The following is a 21,297-nucleotide window of genomic DNA, read 5'->3' as shown; positions in this document are numbered from 1 at the left end:
GTGCCATATTAAAAAAACAACCAGCCATATTTTAAAAATAGACAACTAGGACAAATAATAAGGTGGACACATATTAAGATAATGCAACCCAGGCTCATTGGAAATAAGTGACTGGCTATATTTTTCACAAAACAGCAAAAATATACTGATATATATATTTGGCCATTTTTACTCAGATTGTGAATACAGGGACATATTTTCCATTAATGAAGACTTATTAATTATACACAATTCCTTGCACAGTACTAGGGGTGGGAATCTCTAGGCACCTCACGATTCCATTCGATTACGATTCAGAGGGCTGCAATGCGATGATAAAACGATTATCGATGCATCTTTTTTTTCTATACAGATTTTCTTTTTTCTCCCTGTGTGACTACTTGGTACTTTTAAAAGAAAGTATTTGTAATGATCCATAATGAATTTACTTGCAATATGTTTTATTAATTAAACAAATAGAAGTGATTTGTTTCGATAGAGTTTGTTCGCTTTGCCTTTTCCGCGTTGGGTAGAAGATTTTAAGGTTGTCCTGGTTTCCACATCAGCGCTGTTTGATCTGACGTGTGGTTTATAACAGAATTCTACGCCAAATTTGAATGCTTCCAATTAGATCTCGCTGCGATATTATTAATTCTGCTGTGAATTCAAACACTTTCTCACTGGATTTCCCAGCGCTGTGTAATAACAGTGTCGCGTGATTGAGATCGGCCCACGAGTAAACCTGTTCTGAACTCGCACTGCGCTACACAGTCTGCGCAGCTCAAACGAATAGCACAGTTTCGTTTCACTTTCGTTTTGTTTGCCGTTTGATGTTTCACGTATGTAACTGAAGTTGCAGCTCTTATCAATTGGACAACGTGGTGGTCACACACCAGTGCAACCTCTTGTCGCCCATTTGGTTGCAGTCTGGAGCCCTACTTGCATAAAGTGTGGCTCTTATCCAGGTCCTTTTTCCCTTCAACTTCATAAAGCCAAAGTTACGCTAGATTTTAAAGGGCACCTATTATGCCCCTTTTTACTAAATGTAATATTGATCTTGGGTGTCCCCAGAATGTATTTGTGAAGTTTTAGCACAAAATACCCCACAGTTAATTTATTATAACCATTTGAAAATGTCATTTTTGGGGCCTGTTTTAAAAAGAGCTGTTTTGGTGTGTACCACCTTAAATGTAAATGAGCTGCATATCCCCGCCCTGCTGGACCCAGATGATGAAGAGACTCCGGCAGAATAAACATGAAATGAGAATGGACCAAGACGTCTCGGAATGGTTATTTGATACATTTATGTACTTACAAAGTTTTAATCGCGTCCCCTTTGCAATTATGGATGTGCAACACACACACACACACACACACACACACACACAAATTGTGATAACGTTTGCGCAATTTTTTGAAACTACATGCACACAAATACTGTGATAACGTTTGCTAAGCACAAACGAATTATTTTTTTTTTTTAGTACAAACGAAATTATATTTATGCGAGGGGTGCTGTTGCGTCATGTTGACATTATTTGTCGTACAGGTGCTTATGTGGCAAATGTGAGAAGATGGCTATACAGAACCAGAAAACATATGCTGCAGGGAGATATACGTTTATATAACGTTACTGTCTATATGGAGATAGAGCATGTATTAATTTATTTACATTTGTAATTGCTGCAAAAAATAGTAATACGTGACATAAAACTGTCTGACGTTGTTTGTTGAGACATCCTATGACGACGACAATAGCTTTAGACACAGATTTGTTGTTGAACTGGCTGACATCTATTGAAATGACTATTTGCTCAAAAATCATAAAATACACTTACTTCTTCTGGAGGTGACGTTGGATCGCGAACAGTAGGCAACGATCCACACTTGAGGATTAACTTTGACCCTCGTTCACTAAACAGTCAGTCAGAAAATGATTCGCGCAAACATAATCGTATTTAAGAAGTTTAAGTGGCGCCTTTTCTTCATAAATAAAATCCATCCACTGTGTTTTCAGTGGCTCTGATGTCAGTGAAGACTACTATGTCCATTCTTACATCCCACAACAGAACACCAACACCTACACCTCTTAGGAGACATTACCGGCTGTCGTTGAAACAATGGCGATGGTGTACAGATCACCGAGGGCGGGGTTACCACATGTCAATCAAACCACGTCGGTGGGGCTTAGCGCAATTCTACGTCACAGTGAGAGCAATCTCAGAACAGGGTGTTCTGAGACAGTGCTTATGAATTATTGAGATTGTTAAAAAACCACTGGGTGGATTTTCATCATTCTAGGGCAGTTTTGCTCACACACTGCCAACACACATTTATGTTCAAACACCATGTAAAAGTGAATTTTGCATAATAGGTGCCCTTTAATGCAGGGTTCCGGTCGGATTTCTCGCTCCACCATCATGTGTTGCTGTTATGTGCACAGCTGAACGCCACAGACTGTCCATGCGCCTTTTGCGTTCCGTCAACATTACGTTATCAATTAACATTTAGAAAATCTATTTTTGACATTTGTGATTCGATTCAGATTCGTCCACGTCCGCATCGCGATGCATCTATTAGAATTATTCTAAGAATCGATTTTTCCCCCCACCCCTACACAGTACCATGACCTCAAAACCTTTAGGGCTGTGCAATGATTAATCGCGATTAATCGCATCCAAAATAAAAGTTTGTGTTTACATAATATATGTGTGTGTACTGTGTATAATTATTTTGCATATATAAATATACACATATGCATGTATATATTTAAGAAAAATGTGCATGCATATACTGTATATACCTGTATATTTATATTATATATAAATATTTTATATATAAATAACACATTTTTCTTAAATATATATATGCACACGTATGTATTTATATATATATATATATATATATATATATATATATATATATATATATATATATATATACAAAATAATTATACACAGTACACACACATATATTATGTAAACACAGACTTTTATTTTGGATGCGATTAATCACGATTAATTGTTGCACGGCCCTACTTTTAACCATAGTGTGTAAACAAATACATTTTAACGTTTGCGTCACATAACCAGCTCCATACGTTTCAAATGCAATGGAGCATTAACCTTTTAGCTCCACTCACTGAGCATTTCATTTTCATCACTACGTTGAATTTAATTTTGCTAGCCAGCTATCTATGTCAGGGAAACAAGCTTAAATCAAATCTCAAGACATCAGTCTGTAGATAATCGTTCATATTGAACATCCTTTGCACGTCCTTTTGTAATCTACATGTTTTTATTTTTTATTTTATTTTAAAATTTGAATTTAACACCTCAATTCATACATTAAGCTGTGAAAGAAGTGATTTTTCTCTGGCTGATATCCTGATCAGGATGGTATTTGCTTTTTCCTTGCAGCCTTTTTCTGATTGATGTCTGGTCTGGTTGTTTCTGACTCACCCAATGGGAGTCACAAATTGATTGATGAGGCAGATGTGTCTTGTAGATACAATTTAACAACTGATTTGTTCATGTCTCTCTCTGTCCACAGGATTGGCCAAGCGAGTCGGAGCTCGTCTGCTCCTTGCCTCCACTTCAGAAGTGTATGGAGGTATGTGTACAAATGTCTCCATTCTAATGCTTACAGTGATGGGAAGGGGATATTATATAATATACATATTATATAATAACATATTATTCATAAACTCTCATAAACGCACTTACACATCAATTGCTTTTCTCCTATTGTTTTTTTTTTTTTCATTAGATGTTTGTTGTAGTAGAACAGTGAACAGTGATCTAAAATTTCAGACACAGACAGAACTAAATCTGTGTGAACCTGGTTGTTGGTATCCGAGATCTGTACTCAAGTTGGTATTAGTTTAGGTATATGCCTTTAGGTATGTGAGTTGAGATCAAAGACTAGAAGAGACAGGGATGAAGTGCTTCAGGCAGTTTGAGAGTGCATGAGTCTGGGAATTGAAAAGATTTTGGTAAATGTAGGATTCTATGGCTGTTCATATGGATGTAAAAATAAAGAATCGGATCGATAGAAGTGATGTAGTGGAAGCTGCTTTGAGTTCTTCTTGAATTGTCACAACACGAATAATTTGTCCTAAATGCAAATTAAATATTATGGCCATGTCAATTAATTAGACAGTTCCCCTTAATTAAGTACGCTGCTGAGAGGTTGTGGCACCTGAAATGGCAAACCTGTTTACCAGATTACCTAATGTGACCCGTCTTACCCACACCTTCTCTGTGTGATCCCATATCTCTTAGAAATGAGTATGTTTACTTTTTTTGAACAACTGAGAGGAAACTACAATTGATCTTCAGCATTTTGATGGTTGGATAATCAGCTCATTTGGGAATTAGGAATTTCTATCCAAGAGAAAAATTATCAGGTACAATAAAAAGAAATTCTCAAAGAAAGAAATCTCTTTCAACTAATGCTGTTATAACTATTTAGGGCTCCCTGTCAGTTGGTACATTACTATATTAAAGGTTAAAATGAACAAATTTGTAGACATTTTAATTGTACAAAGGCAGTTTTTATAATAATTTTAATGACAATTGGTTTTTCTCCAATTTTTTTTTTTTTTTTTTTTTTTAAAACAGTGGCTGTTATAACTGTCATAGGACAGATCTGTCACGCCACAATTTTATTGTTTGAAATTTTTATTAAAACTGAAAAAAATTTGAAAGCTGAGAATGTCTCATATCATAAGTAAATAGGCATCATGTTTGTTCATCTGAAAACATCATAGACTAATAGATTAATTCTTTGGATTTAATCTATATTGGTTTATCAAAATGAGAATCGATTAAAATTGAGAAATCAATATTTTCAACCCAGCCGTAGTAATTGGTTATGTGCAGTTAATGTTTTGTTTGTTTGTCATGCATATTGTTTCTGTTTGCTCTCTTGCTAATGGCATTTATTACATGCAAGAAATAAACCATTATCACTAGAAAGTGGCAGTGCCATCAAATCATTTGTTGTGCTATTGATTGCCTTTAAACTGCTTGAGTTACTATTCATCATGATGGCTGCTTTAAAGGATTGTTTGTTTGAATGTGCCAGAAAATTGATCCTGCTTTCACCCTAGCTATTGCCTTTGGCTCAAGCTTTCAAAATCTGCCTTTTTAATGAAATCCAAGAACCACTCTTTTACTCTGAATGGCAAAATTGGTTTGAGAACATAAACATACTTTATTGAGGGAATTATATCATTTGAATCTAAACTATTATAATATTAATTAACTTTACATGTAAAATGATCATTAAAAATAATTTCTTCTCACCAGAGTAAATGATCGACCAAAATTGGCAACATAATTTCTTAATCTATATAGCTGCATCAGTAACTACTGCTGTAATGGCTCCGAAACTCAGTGTATTTTGACAGACCTTTCAGTTTGATCCGGACAAATTTGTTTGCAGTTTTTCCCAGTCTTATTTTAGATTATTGCAGTGCTCTGTCCAAGGGTGTTCATTACCAAGCTTGGTTATGGATCACAGCGCTTTTACCACTGGGTTTCTACCAAAGCTGCAGACTGTCCAAATATTATTATTTGCATCTTTGCCCATCATGACATCTCTGTCTAACTGAGTTGCTTTACAACTTTCCTTCTTTTCCTTTTTCCAAGAGACATCTGCATTTAAACACCCCAATAACTGATTAAAAGCTGGCCAATTCGTTCCCAAAATTAGCGTATGTCTGAGGCGCGAACTAACTGCCACCTCTACCTTATGTTTTTGACCTCAAGATTGCATAGCCAAAGACATTAGGGGATATCTCACCACATCCCCGTGCACACACCTCACCTGAACCATGCAGAGTTTATCCAGTGCCCCAGGCTGAATCAGGCTTTGATGACTGGAGGTTTGGTTACAGCCTGAATTCACCAAATCCTCATAGGCCATCACGAGGGGCCGGTCACTTTCACCCAGGCCCAGTGACCGGAAGCGGTGTCGCTGCAGCTCTGGGCTAAGGCCGACTCGCTGCAGGATTGCTCGCTTCAGATCTTAGTATACGAGGAGGTTCTGGACTGTAAACTGCTGGGTGGACTCCCCTGACAGTAATGGGATGAGCACTTGCCACTGTCACGCTTTTGTCCTGGTAACCCTAAGCAGACCATATATAGTTCTGATTTCATGAGTTATCCGTACAGTGAACAGAGATGAATTCCTTTCTACAGCTACCTCTCTTTTGTGCGGCCTACTGTATATTTTCTTGACCTACCTGGGTGGTGAAGCTATTTTCTTACTTTTTTTATCTCTTTTTTTTTTTTTACTCTCTTGTGGTGTTCAATTATTTTAAACCGGAATTATTATTTTTATTATTTTTGAATTTTTTAACATTTCTACTTCATCAGAATGGTATGCAACTCAGTGACTTTTGCGGCAGTTTTTATGTGACCACAACTTTTTTTTTTTTTTTTTTTTTTTTTTTGGTGGAATTAATTTTAAAAAAAGCTAAATGATCATAAAAAAAAATACAATTAAAAGAATAGTCACACTTGTGTTGTATAGCTAATTAATTGGAAATACAAAACAAATATGAAAAAAAGGGAGCAATTTGGGTGGGCACAGCAGTGAAGAGTTGATACTCTAAAATTTGATTTTGTTGTTCATTTGAATAGGGACAGATACACAAAAAAACACATAGATTATTACATAATGAACAATCCGATGCCTGTATCACAGTGTTTATAGCCATGGCTAATTCACAACACCTGTCCCTACAAGGGCTTTTAACAGTTAAGATAATAAAGAAGTAAAACATTTTACAGTGAATACAATAAAATATCCAGAAACCAGTTAGCACCAATAAAAATAAGTGTAGTAAATAAACACATTCACTCAAACTCACACAGATGCACACCTCACATACACACAGCTATACATCTCATATGGCATGATCACACTGCTGCTGCTGTATGAACCAGGCTTTTGTTAGTTTTTTAAAGATGGACAGTTTAGTTAAAGTCTTTATATTTGCAGGAAGCCAGTTCCACAGATTGGCTCCTTTCACAGAAAAAACATTTTGGGCAAAAGATGTTTTACAAAATGGAACTTTACAGTCTTCACATGTAGCAGCTCTTGTTTATCTGGAGGGTTCCAGCCTGTTCACATATTTACAAAGTGCCTCAGGTGCAAGTCCAGTCAAACATTTAAAAAACAACTATGTGTCTAAGATTAACAAAATTAACAAAGTTTAAGATTTTATGTTTACTTAAAATGTAACAGTGATGGAATCGAATGTCTAAATATATATCCAATTCCACTAATAAAAACAAGTTTTATGTGTTAAATCAAATAAAGAATTGATTTAGGGCTATATAGGAAACTAGTGGTTACACCATGGCATTACTGATGTTTTATATTTTTTTACTCCCACCAGATGACACTAATCTGCCTTCAAAATTTCGATTTTAAAGGCCTTGTCTGTATTTTTACATAAAATACAGTTTTAATGGAAAGTAATAATAAAAAATTTGAAAAAAAAAATATATATAATTTTTAATGGGGAAAAAATGGAACATAATTATTGCATAAATATTAATTAGCAATTCTCTTAAAATACAAAATAATAATAAAAAAAACTGAACAAAAATATATTACATTGGTTTTACAGAGAATAAAGAAAGTTACATCTCAGTTACAAGTGTGACTCCCAACTGAACTATACCAGAGGGTTAAACATATATCCAGCATACTACTCAAGTTTGCATCATCACAAAAATATTTTTAATGAGCAACATTTTGGTCAAAATGTATTTGTGATGATGCGAACTTGAGAAGTGTGAAGGATTTATATTTTTCTAGTTTATATTTCAATTTCATCACTTATAGTTGTCCCTCTTGTTTTAAAATTTTAAATATTTGTATTTCATCCATAGGGTGGACAAACGGTCATATTTCTGTGTTTGTGTCATCTGCTAGACCCAGAGGTGCACCCCCAGAATGAGGAGTACTGGGGTCATGTGAACCCTATTGGTCCCCGGGCCTGTTATGATGAGGGAAAGCGTGTTGCTGAGACGATGTGCTATGCCTACATGAAACAGGTAGGAGTGAAATTGAGGAGGGAGGGGGATGGGGAGGGGGGGGGGGTCATCAACAATCTTTTTTCTATGACTAAGACAAGACGATGACGAGACGACACCAAGGTCATTAAACAATGTCTGTGACTATATCAGCATGCAAAGCCTTTGATGAAAAAGGACAAGGCTGAAATGTAGTTTAAAAAAAAAAAACCTTAGCAAAAACTGTCGACAAAATATTGCAATTCTACGAGCTTTCAAATTTCGGTTGCCAAATTTTAATTATAGAGTTTAAAACCACCAATCAGAGCTTTTCTATTACTTTTTCTGCCCAATGTTTTACTTAATCATTGCAATCTGGCATCCATGCGCACACACTTTCTCTACACTGCGAAAGCGCAGGCGATGATCTGAAAACACAGAAGACATCAACAAACAAGCTGGAGTTCAGCAATTCTCATTTGAGATATTCTACTTAAAGTTTCATTCAGTCAGTCTGTGTTTCTTCACGAGCCGCTTGCGCTGTTTGCTGCGACTAAACCTGCGATCAAACCTTCTCATCGGTGAACTGTAATAAATCCAAACATTGAACTATGTTGTTTTCAACTGTGGTTGCTGAATAAATGCACTTACTGCATTTATTCTCTGTGTGAGAATACAGTCTTTTTTGCTATTGTTTTATTATAAATATAAAAAAAACATTAATGTAATTTGGAATTATTGGAATTACTAGTGCTGGGAGGTATGGGCAAAAATCCATATCACTGTATTTTTCAAAATTATACCGGTTTCACGGTATATTAAAAAAAAAATCTTTTTTTTTTCAAGCATGACTGGGTGTTAACCACATTCTGACTGACAGAGATAGGAAATACTGCTGTATATTGACTTAGAATGCCCTATTTTACTGCCATGAGTGAATATTGTAGAAAAAAATCACACAAAGAGGTGCCAGGCCAGCAGGAGGCGCTTTAGGAGCGACAGAAACAGCGGTTTTCCCCAGCAACGGCTGTACACAAAGCAGCGCAGCGCTCATAAACGCTGCTTTATCAGGAAATTCAATCGAAATAACATCAAAACTTTTCTAAAGACCGTCAGTTCACTTCAGATACATTCATATAAAAACCATGCCGCATTTTGACGTTGAAACGTGCAGTGCTCGTGTTTTATTCAACAATATCAATGCAAACCACAAATAGATTTTCCAAAAGGCTGTGTTGGTATTGTGAACCAATGTATGGAAAACACTATAATATAATTCAATAGCTATCAATTGTAGTTTAACCTATCCATCTTCACCGTCACGCTTAGTAACACATACAGCGGTGCCCTCACCACAGTGCAACCATGAAAAGCGACCCCTCTCAAACAGTGTCGCGCCGCGTTTCATTTTTGACAGAAGTTTCTTGTATTACCAGTTTTAATAATGTAGAGAGTGTGTTATGTGATAAACAGCATATAATAAATCAGGAAAGTGGATGATAAACCATGAGTATGGATTGAAATTCTCTTAATTTTTGTTTATAGGTGAAAGTGCAATAATTCTGATGAAATGTAAAAAAATAATTAACATTAATTATCGCTTTTATAATTTTTAACAAAATAATAATTATCAATTGAACCATTATACAGCAGGACTAGTATGTGACATTTTAGTGACTAAAACTTGACTAAACAAAAACAGGACAAGGTACATTTGACACAGGCTCAGGCTAAATTGACGAAATTAACAGTCACAACTGGATTTCTGCACTTGATTTTTTTCACTCTGCTCCCTAGGTGTATTAATGTAGAGAATTAGCCACCTGGGAGTTTGAGCTGAAAAATTTGCCAACCCATTCTTTTTCTAGTCTATTCTGTTCTTAGCTGTTGCATTCTTACCCGAGCAGCATACCATAGAAGTAGACGTATTGTGTAAGAGCCAATTACCAGAGGAAGAAGCTAAGAACTTGAAATAATGATACAAGAATTGCAGCTGTTTATTGTAGATCAAAGGGCTAGCATTTTGATGCTTGGAGGTCTGACAAATATTTGTGTGGAAAAAAAATAAGAGAGCTTGGCAGCAGCAGCACGGTTTGCTGAAAAACTGAATGTAAAGCATACAGTAATGGTGAGCCAAACCATTTACAGCATTTTTGGCTATTGTTATTCAGCAAGCGTTCGCATGCACATATTTGTGTGTGAAGTCTACATATGAATGTTTTCACAAAAAGAACAATCATGATTCACCGATTATTTTTGTACTGAAATGTATTCATTCACAAAAAAATAAAAATAAAAATAAAAACCTAGTAATAAATTAAAATATATTACATGTGGCCCACCATGCATAATTTATAAATCTTCAATTTTCACAATGTCAACACAAGGTGAGAGCATCAGACTTTTATGGAAGTTTGTTTCCACCACTGAATAAAAAATAAAAAAAATTGACTTTTTATATCACAATTTTGACTTTTTTCTCGCAATTGCATGTTTACATCTCGCAATTCTGATATAAGTAATATAAATTCACAATTGCTAGTTTTAAAGTCAGAATTGCGTGTTATAAAGTCAGAATACCATAGTGATTCAGGATAAGACAAAAACACTGTTTGGAGTATGGATACTCACTCATTATTTAAATTTTGCACATTATGAACAAATAAAAGTTATATAATGTACCTTTAAAATGGATCAGTGTTAGATGCAAAATTAAACTGCCTAATGCTTACATTTAGGGGCTAAATAAATGCTTAATTAGGACAAAAGGAAGTCATGCACACCTTGGCATTATCTAATGGTTGATATCTTTGGGCTCTGAGAGACATAGGCAAGATCACAATGATCATCTGGCTCTCTGGTTCTCTGTGACAGCTTCATTTGCTGTCTGTGTCTTCTGGTTGAACATTCTGATATGATTGATTGGCACCACCCTTTGGTGCAATTGATTTTATCTGTTTTTCTTCACTTGGTGTCACTCTCAGATTGTCTTTATCGCATTGACTGTTCCACCAATCCACATATTGTCGCTCTACATGTCACCACATGAGAAATGCTGCCTCACAAGTTTGATTTGAATATCATCAGTGACGTGTGGCATCTGGCAAATGTGGCATCTGACACTGACATCTTTTTAAAAGGAAATTCAGTGACATTTGAGGGGGAAAAGTCTGTTTGACTGGAGAAAATAAAAGTAATTTTTTCTGTTATTTAAAAATGTCATTTTGTTTTCTTAAAAATAATCTGTTAACCACCCTTAATGCAAGTTGAGGCCAATAGGCTAATAAATAGTTTTTTTGTTTGTTTTTTTGCATACTTAAAATGATAGTTCACCCAAAAATGAAAATTGCCATCATTTGCTCACTCTCATTTTAAATCTGTATTTCTTTCTTTCGTATGTGTAACATACTCTTGGTCAAAAAAAATAAAAATAAAATAGGCCAAACCAAAAATGGCAAAATATTTGGTGGCCTTTTAATAGTCTTAACCATTTTAATCATAAATCACTGGTCAGGAAATTAGAAAGAATTGCATAGGAATAACCTTCCCCAACTTGCAGACAGCTTTTTACAGGAAGAAGAGTCAGTGTTGTTCCACTCAATGGCTTCAAACAGTTCATGAGTAGTTGAAAAATGTCTCCCAGCTCGTTTGAGTTTAATATGAGACCAAATATTAACAATAGCACAAGTGCTGAATTCAGTTTACTTTCATGGCTTATTTCACTTGAACAGTCAAATACACAGATTTGTCAAAAATGCCCATCTTGGTGAGTATACACGCAAACACAGTCAGTTATGTCTAAAGTGAAAGTAAACAGTTTGGTGAAATTATCATTATATTGGATCAATGCTTAAGGTCTTAAAGTGATAGCAGCCTCATATAAGCTTGTCGTTAATGTTAATCAAACAACAAAAGAAAAAACATTATGTACTACTCTTGACTAAATATTTTTCATAGCTTTATTAAGAATCTGTATATGTAATTCATACAGTGCAGTTCATACTATGCCATTGCTATGCACTATAGGGTTCAAATCTGGACTCAAAACATCAGCCTAATGGACTTGTTCTCAAGCCACTTCTTGGTTGTCTTCACAATTTGGACAGGATAATTGTCTTGTTTAAAAATAGCATCTGATTATTCCTCTTAAGATAACAACTTTTTATTTGTGGGAAGCAAGCCATTCTGCAATATTCTCCTGTAATTCAAAGCATTAAATGACTTTTCACCAGGAAGTATCTCACCAATATCAGCAGCTAGTAGTCAAACTTAAGATTAGGTAGACCTAGAAATGACCGTTCTCATTTCTGCCCACTCCTTCCCCTAGCTTTTTCATTTCTGCACTATGGGGTACTATGGGTTACTACTACACTCCTCCTTTCTATAATTATCTGTCCATCTTTCTCTTACCCGTCTTTACATCTGTGTCTGAGGTGAAATCATTGGGCTGGTGGAAGTGCTTCATCTGTTCCCTGCAATTATTCATGCTCAATTAGACTTACTCTTCAGTCTATTCACTCTTGAAATGATGTGCATCCTTCCATCCATAGCAGTTGACTTCCCTATTCATCTGATTGCTCTTTTCTTTTCTGACTACAAATAGACTCCATTCTCCTCTGACCATACATTAACACTCATTTGTGATTGGAGTAAGATTTACAAATGAAATGTCTTACTTTCACACTTTCAAAAGCATACTTATCAAAGTTGTTGTTATGCATCCATTGTTTAAATGGATAAATCTGTTCAAATATTTATCTAGATACTATATTAATGCTCAGTGGACATGTGGTATGGTAGCGCTACTTATTGCTTATGCTGTTCACTTGGGCTACACGATATTTTAAAAAAATGTGATAACTTGTTCAATAATGTGAAATGTGGTTTGTAAGATGATAATGCTTTGAGTGTGTAAATTAAATTTAAAGCTGCCGTCGGCAACATTTTTTTGATCATATTCGGTGAAATCGACACTATAATCCGACAGAACAACATAATTAAGTTGGTTTTAGAAAAAAAACCGAGCTTCTAACTTCACCTGGAGCGTGTTATTTGTTTTGTAAAAATCCACCGCTCCCGGATCATCGGATCTGACTGTCAATCACAGGTCGTGCACACGCCACAGATCCCCCCTGTGACGCACACGTTACAATATCACATGCACACGACACGCCTGAAGTTCGCCTGAAGATTGCATGAAGCGTGATGGCGGAGAGAAGATCTAACAAGCTAACAAGCTTCCAATTCCTCAGTTATTGCTATCTATGGGTAGATTAGCCAGGGCAGCCTACCTCCGAGTCCATGGTGTTGATCGATGCTGAAGAGACGGACGCATTCACAGAAAATCAGGTACACACGCACTGACGAGCACGACCTTGATGGGAGGGTGCTCGCTGGTAGTGGGGGAGGGGCATGAGAGTTGTAAACATTAAAAATTTTGGCTAAGTCGACCCAATCTGCCAGACTTGCCGACTGCAGCTTTAAATTATATTTAAATATATTTTAAAACTGAAAACAATATAACCAACATATACAAATGGTGGTCCGTGTTTTTTGGTCATGTTTTTATTTTCATTTTCATCACACTTTCACCAAAGGAAAACACAATAAAACCAAAATGGATAAACAGCTTGAATATTCGATCTCTACATGGGTGGGATTTAAACGCCCCTTTCCACTGATTGGTCAACCAAACATAAAACTGTGCCGTCATCAGTTGTTGATGACAGTAAATTATATTAATGATATTAACATGACTAGTTAATTAAAACGGTTGAATATGTGAAAAATTAAAGTTTTTTTTTTTTCGTTTTCCCGAAAAAAATAAGAATTCGACTTGATTTTTAGTTTATACATTCAGTGGTAGAATATTAATACACAGCTTAGAATATTCAACCTCTGCATGGGCTGGAATAACTAAACATTAAACCATGCCATCATCAGTCCTTCCGTGCAACAATAATAGTCATCCGCTGCTACATTTTGTAAGGATTCTTAAAGCGTTCATTGCAACTACATTTTCTCATCAAACAACCAAATGAATGGCTCGACACAAACCATACCGGGGCAGAACCTAGACAAGTCTTTCTTCTGTGTAGGCATAAATTTGGCAACCTATGCGTGAAATATTAGTTTATCTCATAATATTAATTGACTTTCCATCTGCTCCCACATCTACTCCCTAGCCTATATATTTGGCACATCGCCTGTTTTATTAATCGGTGATAAAACGATCAAAATCTGTGTGGCAAAGCTGCGTGATGTACTGGACAGCATGAAGCGAATGTATTTACATTGTAGTGAAACGCAGATCATTATCAAGCTGAAAGAAATCATCCAGAAACAAATGATCGGGAGATACCCTTATTGTACGTTTCACATTCTTTTGGCACTAACAAGTCGACAACAGCCAACTTATCTTATCAGACTAGATTACTATGAGAGCACCGGCTTGTTGATTGCCTTGCATAAGTCATCGGTAGTGCGCACACACACAACTCCAAGTATTGTGCTACTATTCTCATTTTGCAAGTTACTGGAAAAAAAGTGTCTGCTAAAGGAATAAATGTAGCGGAGTAGAATTCAGGAACAACTTTAACCTGAGTGAAAGCCGCGCCTACAGTGTGTCAAAAGCATGTGCAAAATGCTCTGACAGCAATGTTATTACCACAAACACACCAAATCACATGTGTGCACTTGATATTTTTAGTTGGAGTGGTTTTCTTGGAAATCCACTTTGTAGATATTTCATATGTGGTTTAATCTCCTTCCTCCTCTGGGGCCTCATTTATAACCGTTGCGTACGCACAAACTTGACGGGAAAATTTGCGCACCTGTACGCAAACTCTGACCCATTTGTACGAACGTTTTGGAGATGGATCAGTTTGGCAACATGGTGAGCTGGTCACTTTTAGACAGAAAATCTAAAGAAAATGATACATATAAAGAAAGATAATACAAATATAATTTCACTCATCAAGCCTATTACTTGAAGGAAATATCCATCCCTTCTTAAATGTCCGCCCCAGCGAGTTGTTGGACCGTGTAGTGAAACTGATGCATATTTATCTAACGGCAGATTAGATAAAGGAAAAATCGTAAATCTTCATTATGAGCCATAATCATTAATACAGTGCATGTTCACAATAACAGTTTAAATAAATAAAAGAATGATTTAAGCTATGTTTTACTCCTGATATAAACATTTAGATTTAATATGCCATTCTCATTAATGGAGTTAAACATTTAAACTACATGAAATCATTACTGAGAAGTTACAAAAAAAAAAGTATATTCAATAAATAGAAATATTTCTTGTGGACGCTTTTGAACACTTTTCCTCTGGCATTCTGTGTTTTAATGTTTTAACTGCAGAGATAATCGCTTATGATAATAGCAGATTGTCTGAGAAAATAGTTTTGTGCAAATAATGCACAAGGCCTATCTGTTTCCATTAAAAATTTAAATCAATTAAAAATACTATTTGGCCAGTGGAAAAGATTGAGAAAAACTTTCTCTGAAATGTATTTTACACTATTTGATTTATTTATTCAAAAACAAGGCAGGCTACTAAATGATTTGTATTAATGTAATGTGACGGCACATCCATATTTAATATTTTCCTAATGTCTTGTACCGTTAAACATGTTATCACGTGGATGAATATGCGTATGCAAATGATATGCAAATGAAGATCTGCATAGTAAAATTAGGCGTCGTAAGCTCCATATATGGTAATTTTGGGAGGAGATGCATGTGCACACAATCTTCCGCTGACTGGGATTTATAAAGTGAATTCTGCGCAGGTTCTGGCATACGAACGGTTTGATAAGTCTGAATATTTTTTGGCGTACGTCATTTTTGGCTTTCGGCGCACGTATACTTTTAGAAAGGATCCTACGCACAGTTTTATAAATGAGTTTCATAAATCTCTATCCCTCACATTTATAAATGTTTTAAAATGAGGTTGGTAAAACACTGATCTGTCACCTTTAACCTCTATCTGTGTCTTTTTTCTAAATTACTTAATTAGTCCTTTTCAGTCCCTTCTGCTGTCCCTCCTCCCATTACATCATCATCCTTCACAAACACACCAGTTTCCGGAATTTTCCTTTTGGAGGTTCCTCCTTCTGTTGGCGTTACTTGTTATTCAGCTCTGTCATCAGATGTTTGTTTTGATGTTCCGGAGTTGTTTAGACCCATCACTGATCTCTCTGTCCATATTCAAACTAATTGAAAGTATTGTTTTAAAGCCTCTTTCACCACAAAGTATCCACTACAGTATTGCTCCAGGGTATTTTGAAGATGTCAATTTAGGTTGAAATGTGATGCGCTTTGCCACACGTTATTGAGATTTTACAGTCCTTAACATGAGTGTGTCTGTTCTTTATTTTTTCTGACTTTCATTTACAAATGTGACAATTTAAGAATAGTGCTTATGGGAAAACTGGGCCTGGGATCAGAAAATGACTTGAGCTGGACTCAAACTTGGTTGGGCATGAGCACAGGCCACTTTATGTATTTTATTTTTTTTTCATCAAAAGATTCAAAGTTACTCAAGTTACCTAACATTTTAGTCACTGGCATCTCACACTTGCTTTAGGCGTTGTGTCTGAACAGTGGTAAAATCACGGTAACACACGCCTCATCATCGCAACTAAAGCGTGCCATGCAATCACATGATGATAGCCTTGCAATCAGGCAGGTGCCTTTCCTTGCTAAAAAGGCCACTGATGTTTTGTCCGTTTTGTGTTGTCTGGCATTTTTGCCACACATCTTTCATTTATAATGCTATTTATGAGAGTTTTCATGATTTTATTCATGCCCACAGAGATGATTATATAACTACTGAACCTAAAACATTAAACTATTCTTGGTAAACTCTCTATATCTCTTTTACGTTATTCCAAGGCCAGTGCTTGATGTTGGCACAAGTACAGGCTTTACAATGTCATGGAATGTGTTGATTTATGGAGCTAATATCATATTTTGCAGTTATAAGCTGTTTTGTTTTATTTTCATGGCTCATATTAGAGCTGTTCAGTTCATAGATAAATCATTAATAAACACTGCAACATTTCATAAAAGATAAGAATTGTCAATTTCGATTTCATGGTCATTACATGGACATTCTTGTAGTTTGGGTACTGTGTATTGCTCATGGGAACAGTGGTAAGATATTCATGTTCAAATATTTTGCCCTGACCAAGCTTATTGTGCAGAGATGACTAAGTAAGCCATTCATATTTTAAATTCCCTGAAAAGTTTAAACACTGTGGTTCTGTGGTGCAGAGGGGTCCTTAGGAGTCTTTGGAAAGCATTATTTTTTCAGTTCCATTGAATGAGAATGCTAGTAGTGCAGAAATAATTAATCATTGACCTTTTCTTCACTTTGCTTATTCCCTGTGATCTCTCTTTTGATCATTATTTAATGTTTTAAATGTGTGTAACCGTGTGTTCTGGCCTTTTAACCATTGTGGACAATAGTGATATGTTACTTTGTGATGGGAGACCATAGTGTTTTAGAGCAGAAGTGGTCAACCATTTCGGACGCCCCACCACACTTTTAGTCTCTATATGGATGCCATAAATTAAACATGCCAGATTGACACTACATCATTACTTTTATTATTAACATTAGCATTCAACGTCCATTCGTTTGTGCAATTCATTTACTATGAATTCACCACTGTCTATAGCCGCGTTTCCATTACAGATTTGCGCAAATGTTTTGCGCTATTATCTAAATATCGATAAAAAACTATTGCGAAATGACGGCGTTTCCATTACCGATGTTATGCAACTAAAACATCCTTTTTTCTCTCGCGATAAGTCATTCCCAAAATCACGGCAACTGACGTTGGTTTATATAATATCACAGCCACCGCATTAGACATTATTATTATTAATGAAAGGAGACGTGGCGTGTTATCCAAGCATTAATGGCAGGGAAAGACCCTTATAATGCGAACGACACATGGAGTTTCTGGGTGTTTCGCCCTCATTTCTGCTCCGAGGTTTTGATTGTGGCATTTCTTTGAGATTTAGAATCCAGTATTCCTATAGTCTAATTATTATTATTTTTTAATGAATTTAATAAAGAACTCTGTCTCGTATTCTGTCCAAACGATCCATAGGCTATTTTGTGTCCATTCGTTTTTCCTTTTTTTAACCCGTAATTGAAAAACGAAAAATGAACGGTTGTTGTCTTTTTAAAACGCAAAGTGGAACACCAAAATTTTAATTTGAACTGGCTACACCAGCTGCTGCGCAAAAAAGTAAATATCGAAGAATTTTCAGATGTTTGTTTATGACTTTTTGCCCCTTTATTAAACATTTAAAATAGTCACAAATTAATATGGAAAACATGTCGATTTTACTGGTTTTCTAAGGCCAAATTAGAACCTGGAATTGATGTTTTTCCCGCAGTGCTGAATGAGAAGAGCCATTAATATTATTAATAAACTATTGTTTTGGCTAAAATCACATCTCCATCTCCGCTGTTAAGCAGATGCGCTTTTAGAGAGAAATGCACCTTTCGAATTACAAAATCAGAAGGTAAGCTTTCGATTCGAATTTGTTCGTTTTAAAGTGGACATTTCAAGCTTTAGCCTATATTTGTTTCAGTTCTCGCGCTCCAGTTTACGGAGATCATGAAAGTGCGTCTGATTGTTTTCTTTTACTTTACACAAGCACAACGTTTTATTTTGTTCTTGTGAGTTTACACAAATAAAAGTAGTTGAGAATAATGTATTATTATTTTCTGTATGACCAGAAATGATAGAGTATTTTTAAGTTGTTTCCACTGTTGATAGGAAAATGCAAGTGTTCGCGACCGCGCCTCCGTGCCATGCAGTGCGCGCTCCACACTCAGCTTTGTTCTTTTTTTGCATAAAAGCGTCCTCTAAATATAGCCTATTAAATGTTAAAATCAAATAATATAAAATAATTGTTAGGCCTATTTGCGTAGCTATACATGGACCTCAAACACACCGCGTCTTCTAAGTCAGGTGACTGTAAATGCGCAAAAACTGTTTCCATTGCAGTTTTGCGAAATATTCCTTTTTCGAATTGCCTGAAAAACCACCTCATGAGAGCGTAAAAACTTTTTTGCGATAAACGGGAGTTTTTGCGAAATTGACGTGTTTCCATTGAGCGTATTTTTATTTCGCAATTTCAATTTGCGCAATTTGAAGGGTAATGGAAACGCGGCTTATGATTACTTCTGCCATCATTGCATAATCGGGTCCTGGCGACTTGTTCCGCTTAAGCTGTTCAATCGCTCTCACCGCTTCCTCTCGCGTTGGACTCTTCGAAATATCGAATGTCTGTGCTTGGTTCTGGAAACTTGACTGTTTCCACCTTCGCGCTCTTGTTGTTGAAGAGTCTGCAGAAGTACTGATGTACCCAGTACCCAGTCACTAATGAGCTCAGTCTTTAAGTTTGGTTGAGAGCCAGCATTTTGCAGCATCTCTGAGATTTTGTCGATTAGAGTCCACATTGTGCGATGCTCAAATGTGTTTTTGGTTTGCCAGTTCGAGAGCTTCTAGTTGAGTGTCGAAATATGTCTCTTTGTCAGTTTCTGATCTCTCTTTTCTCTCGTTTGATTGCACTTGAAATTGTCCTTCGCCACTTCTTCTGCGATGAGCTGCAACGTTGAACTGCTGACCCAGCTCGGCTGTTTTGACTTCGGTCTTTTGCCCAGGACCTTTTCACTCGCTGCTACCAGCGCAGTGTTGAGTGTGTCTGCTCTTTGCTGTATTAGGCTCTGGTAGTGCTGGGCGGTTTGACCAAAAATCAACATCACGTTTTTTTTCTAAATTATACAGGTTTCACGGTTTTTACCGTTTTTTTTTTTTGTTTGTTTGTTTTGTTTTTTTTAAGCATGATGGGTGTTAACCACATTTTCTACTGAGTGAGAGAGGAAATACTGCAGTAGATTTACTTATAATGCCCTATTTTATTGTCATGAGTGAATATCCACACTAATATTAATAATACAGGTTTGACAGGCTGTTTACAAAGAGGTGCCAGCAGGACGCGCTTTAGGAGCGGCAGAAACAGTGGTTTCCCCGGTAACGGCTGTACACAAAGCAGCAACGCTCATAAACAATGCTTTATCAGGAAAGATAAAGAAAGATTCAATCGTAATAACAAAGAAACTTTTCTAAAGACCGTTAGTTCACTTCAGATACGTTAATACAGTATAAAAACACGCGCGCCGCGAGAAAAAAGACACTCTCACCCCCACACGTCTCGTGCCCATTTTAGTCAATGCTTGTGTTTCAGATTGAAGCTTCCCAGAAGCGGCTCTCCACGCCGCTTCGCTAAATATAGGCGCCTAGTCTATTTTGGCGCACCGCGTGGAGGACAGAATAAAACCTTGTGGCAGCTGTAATGCGCCGCAGACGTGTGTTGTAAATGAGGGGTGAGACTGTGTCGCGCAGCGCCGCGTTCCGATTAAAGCGACATACACCGGTATTGCGGTATATTAAAAATTCATATCGTAACAAAAATAAACACCGGTATTCGGTATGAACCGGTAAACCGCCCAGCACTAGGCTCTGGGCGTTTCTAGTTTGACTCGACAAATTTGCTTTGTGTTCACGTCTTTCAGCTTGTCATTCTAAAAGGTGCACCTGGCGATGGATGAGCTTCTTGCTGTTCTCAGCGCCAGTTTGATTTGGTGCTCACCATCTTGTGGTCTGATCCAATGGCGTGTTGTTAGCACAACAGTTTTTGACTGACTTCCACCACTTGGTGTTGAAGACAATGTGGTCTAGTTGAGCGAAGTCTCCTTTTGGGCTCTTATAAAGCCTGGTTCACACGCCAGGATAATTAGGCCGATTTTAGTCCCGATTCACCCCTTCCGACAATCTTAAGGATGCTCCGATATCGTAAAATAATCTGATCAGATATTCCTGCCGTGTGTGGTGTGTTAAGACTGCTCTCGTCTGCTCGGAAGGACTTCGGGACCGCTCCGATCTCAAATCGGGGATATCCAACATGTTCGATTGTTTTGGCCCGATTTCTCCTCGTGTGTGGTGTCCCCCGCGACAAATGAGCATGCAGCCTGTGGACTGTGGCGTGTAGATTTTTCTTTCATCCATTGGCTGCTCTATACTATAGTATTTTATCACGCTATCATTCATTCAAGTGCTGAGAAACAATTCTAGCGTGATAAATGCAAAAAAGAACTTAAATCTGTACTGGCGGCGCGCTGTCTGTAAATCTCCTCTCTGTGTGAACAACACACACACACACACACACAGAACTCATGCGCACA

The 21,297-nt window shown here is 36.6% G+C and overlaps 1 protein-coding gene across 2 annotated transcripts in view; it reads left to right on the top strand.

Moving 5' to 3' along the window:
- The window catches only part of uxs1 (UDP-glucuronate decarboxylase 1), an 89,926-nt gene that overhangs the window by 47,925 nt on the left and 20,704 nt on the right, over window positions 1-21,297 (top strand). For both annotated transcript variants that reach the window (XM_081369280.1, XM_081369281.1), the window contains 2 exons: window positions 3,532-3,591; window positions 7,933-8,054. In XM_081369280.1, the coding sequence (XP_081225406.1) occupies window positions 3,532-3,591; window positions 7,933-8,054 (182 nt within the window). The remainder of the gene's footprint in view (window positions 1-3,531; window positions 3,592-7,932; window positions 8,055-21,297) is intronic.

Source organism: Scardinius erythrophthalmus (genome assembly GCF_964197995.2).
Source record: "Scardinius erythrophthalmus genome assembly, chromosome: 6".
Taxonomy (NCBI): domain Eukaryota; kingdom Metazoa; phylum Chordata; class Actinopteri; order Cypriniformes; family Leuciscidae; genus Scardinius; species Scardinius erythrophthalmus.
The sequence above is the reverse complement of the archived record's forward strand: the minus strand, read 5'-3'. Positions and strand labels throughout refer to the sequence as shown.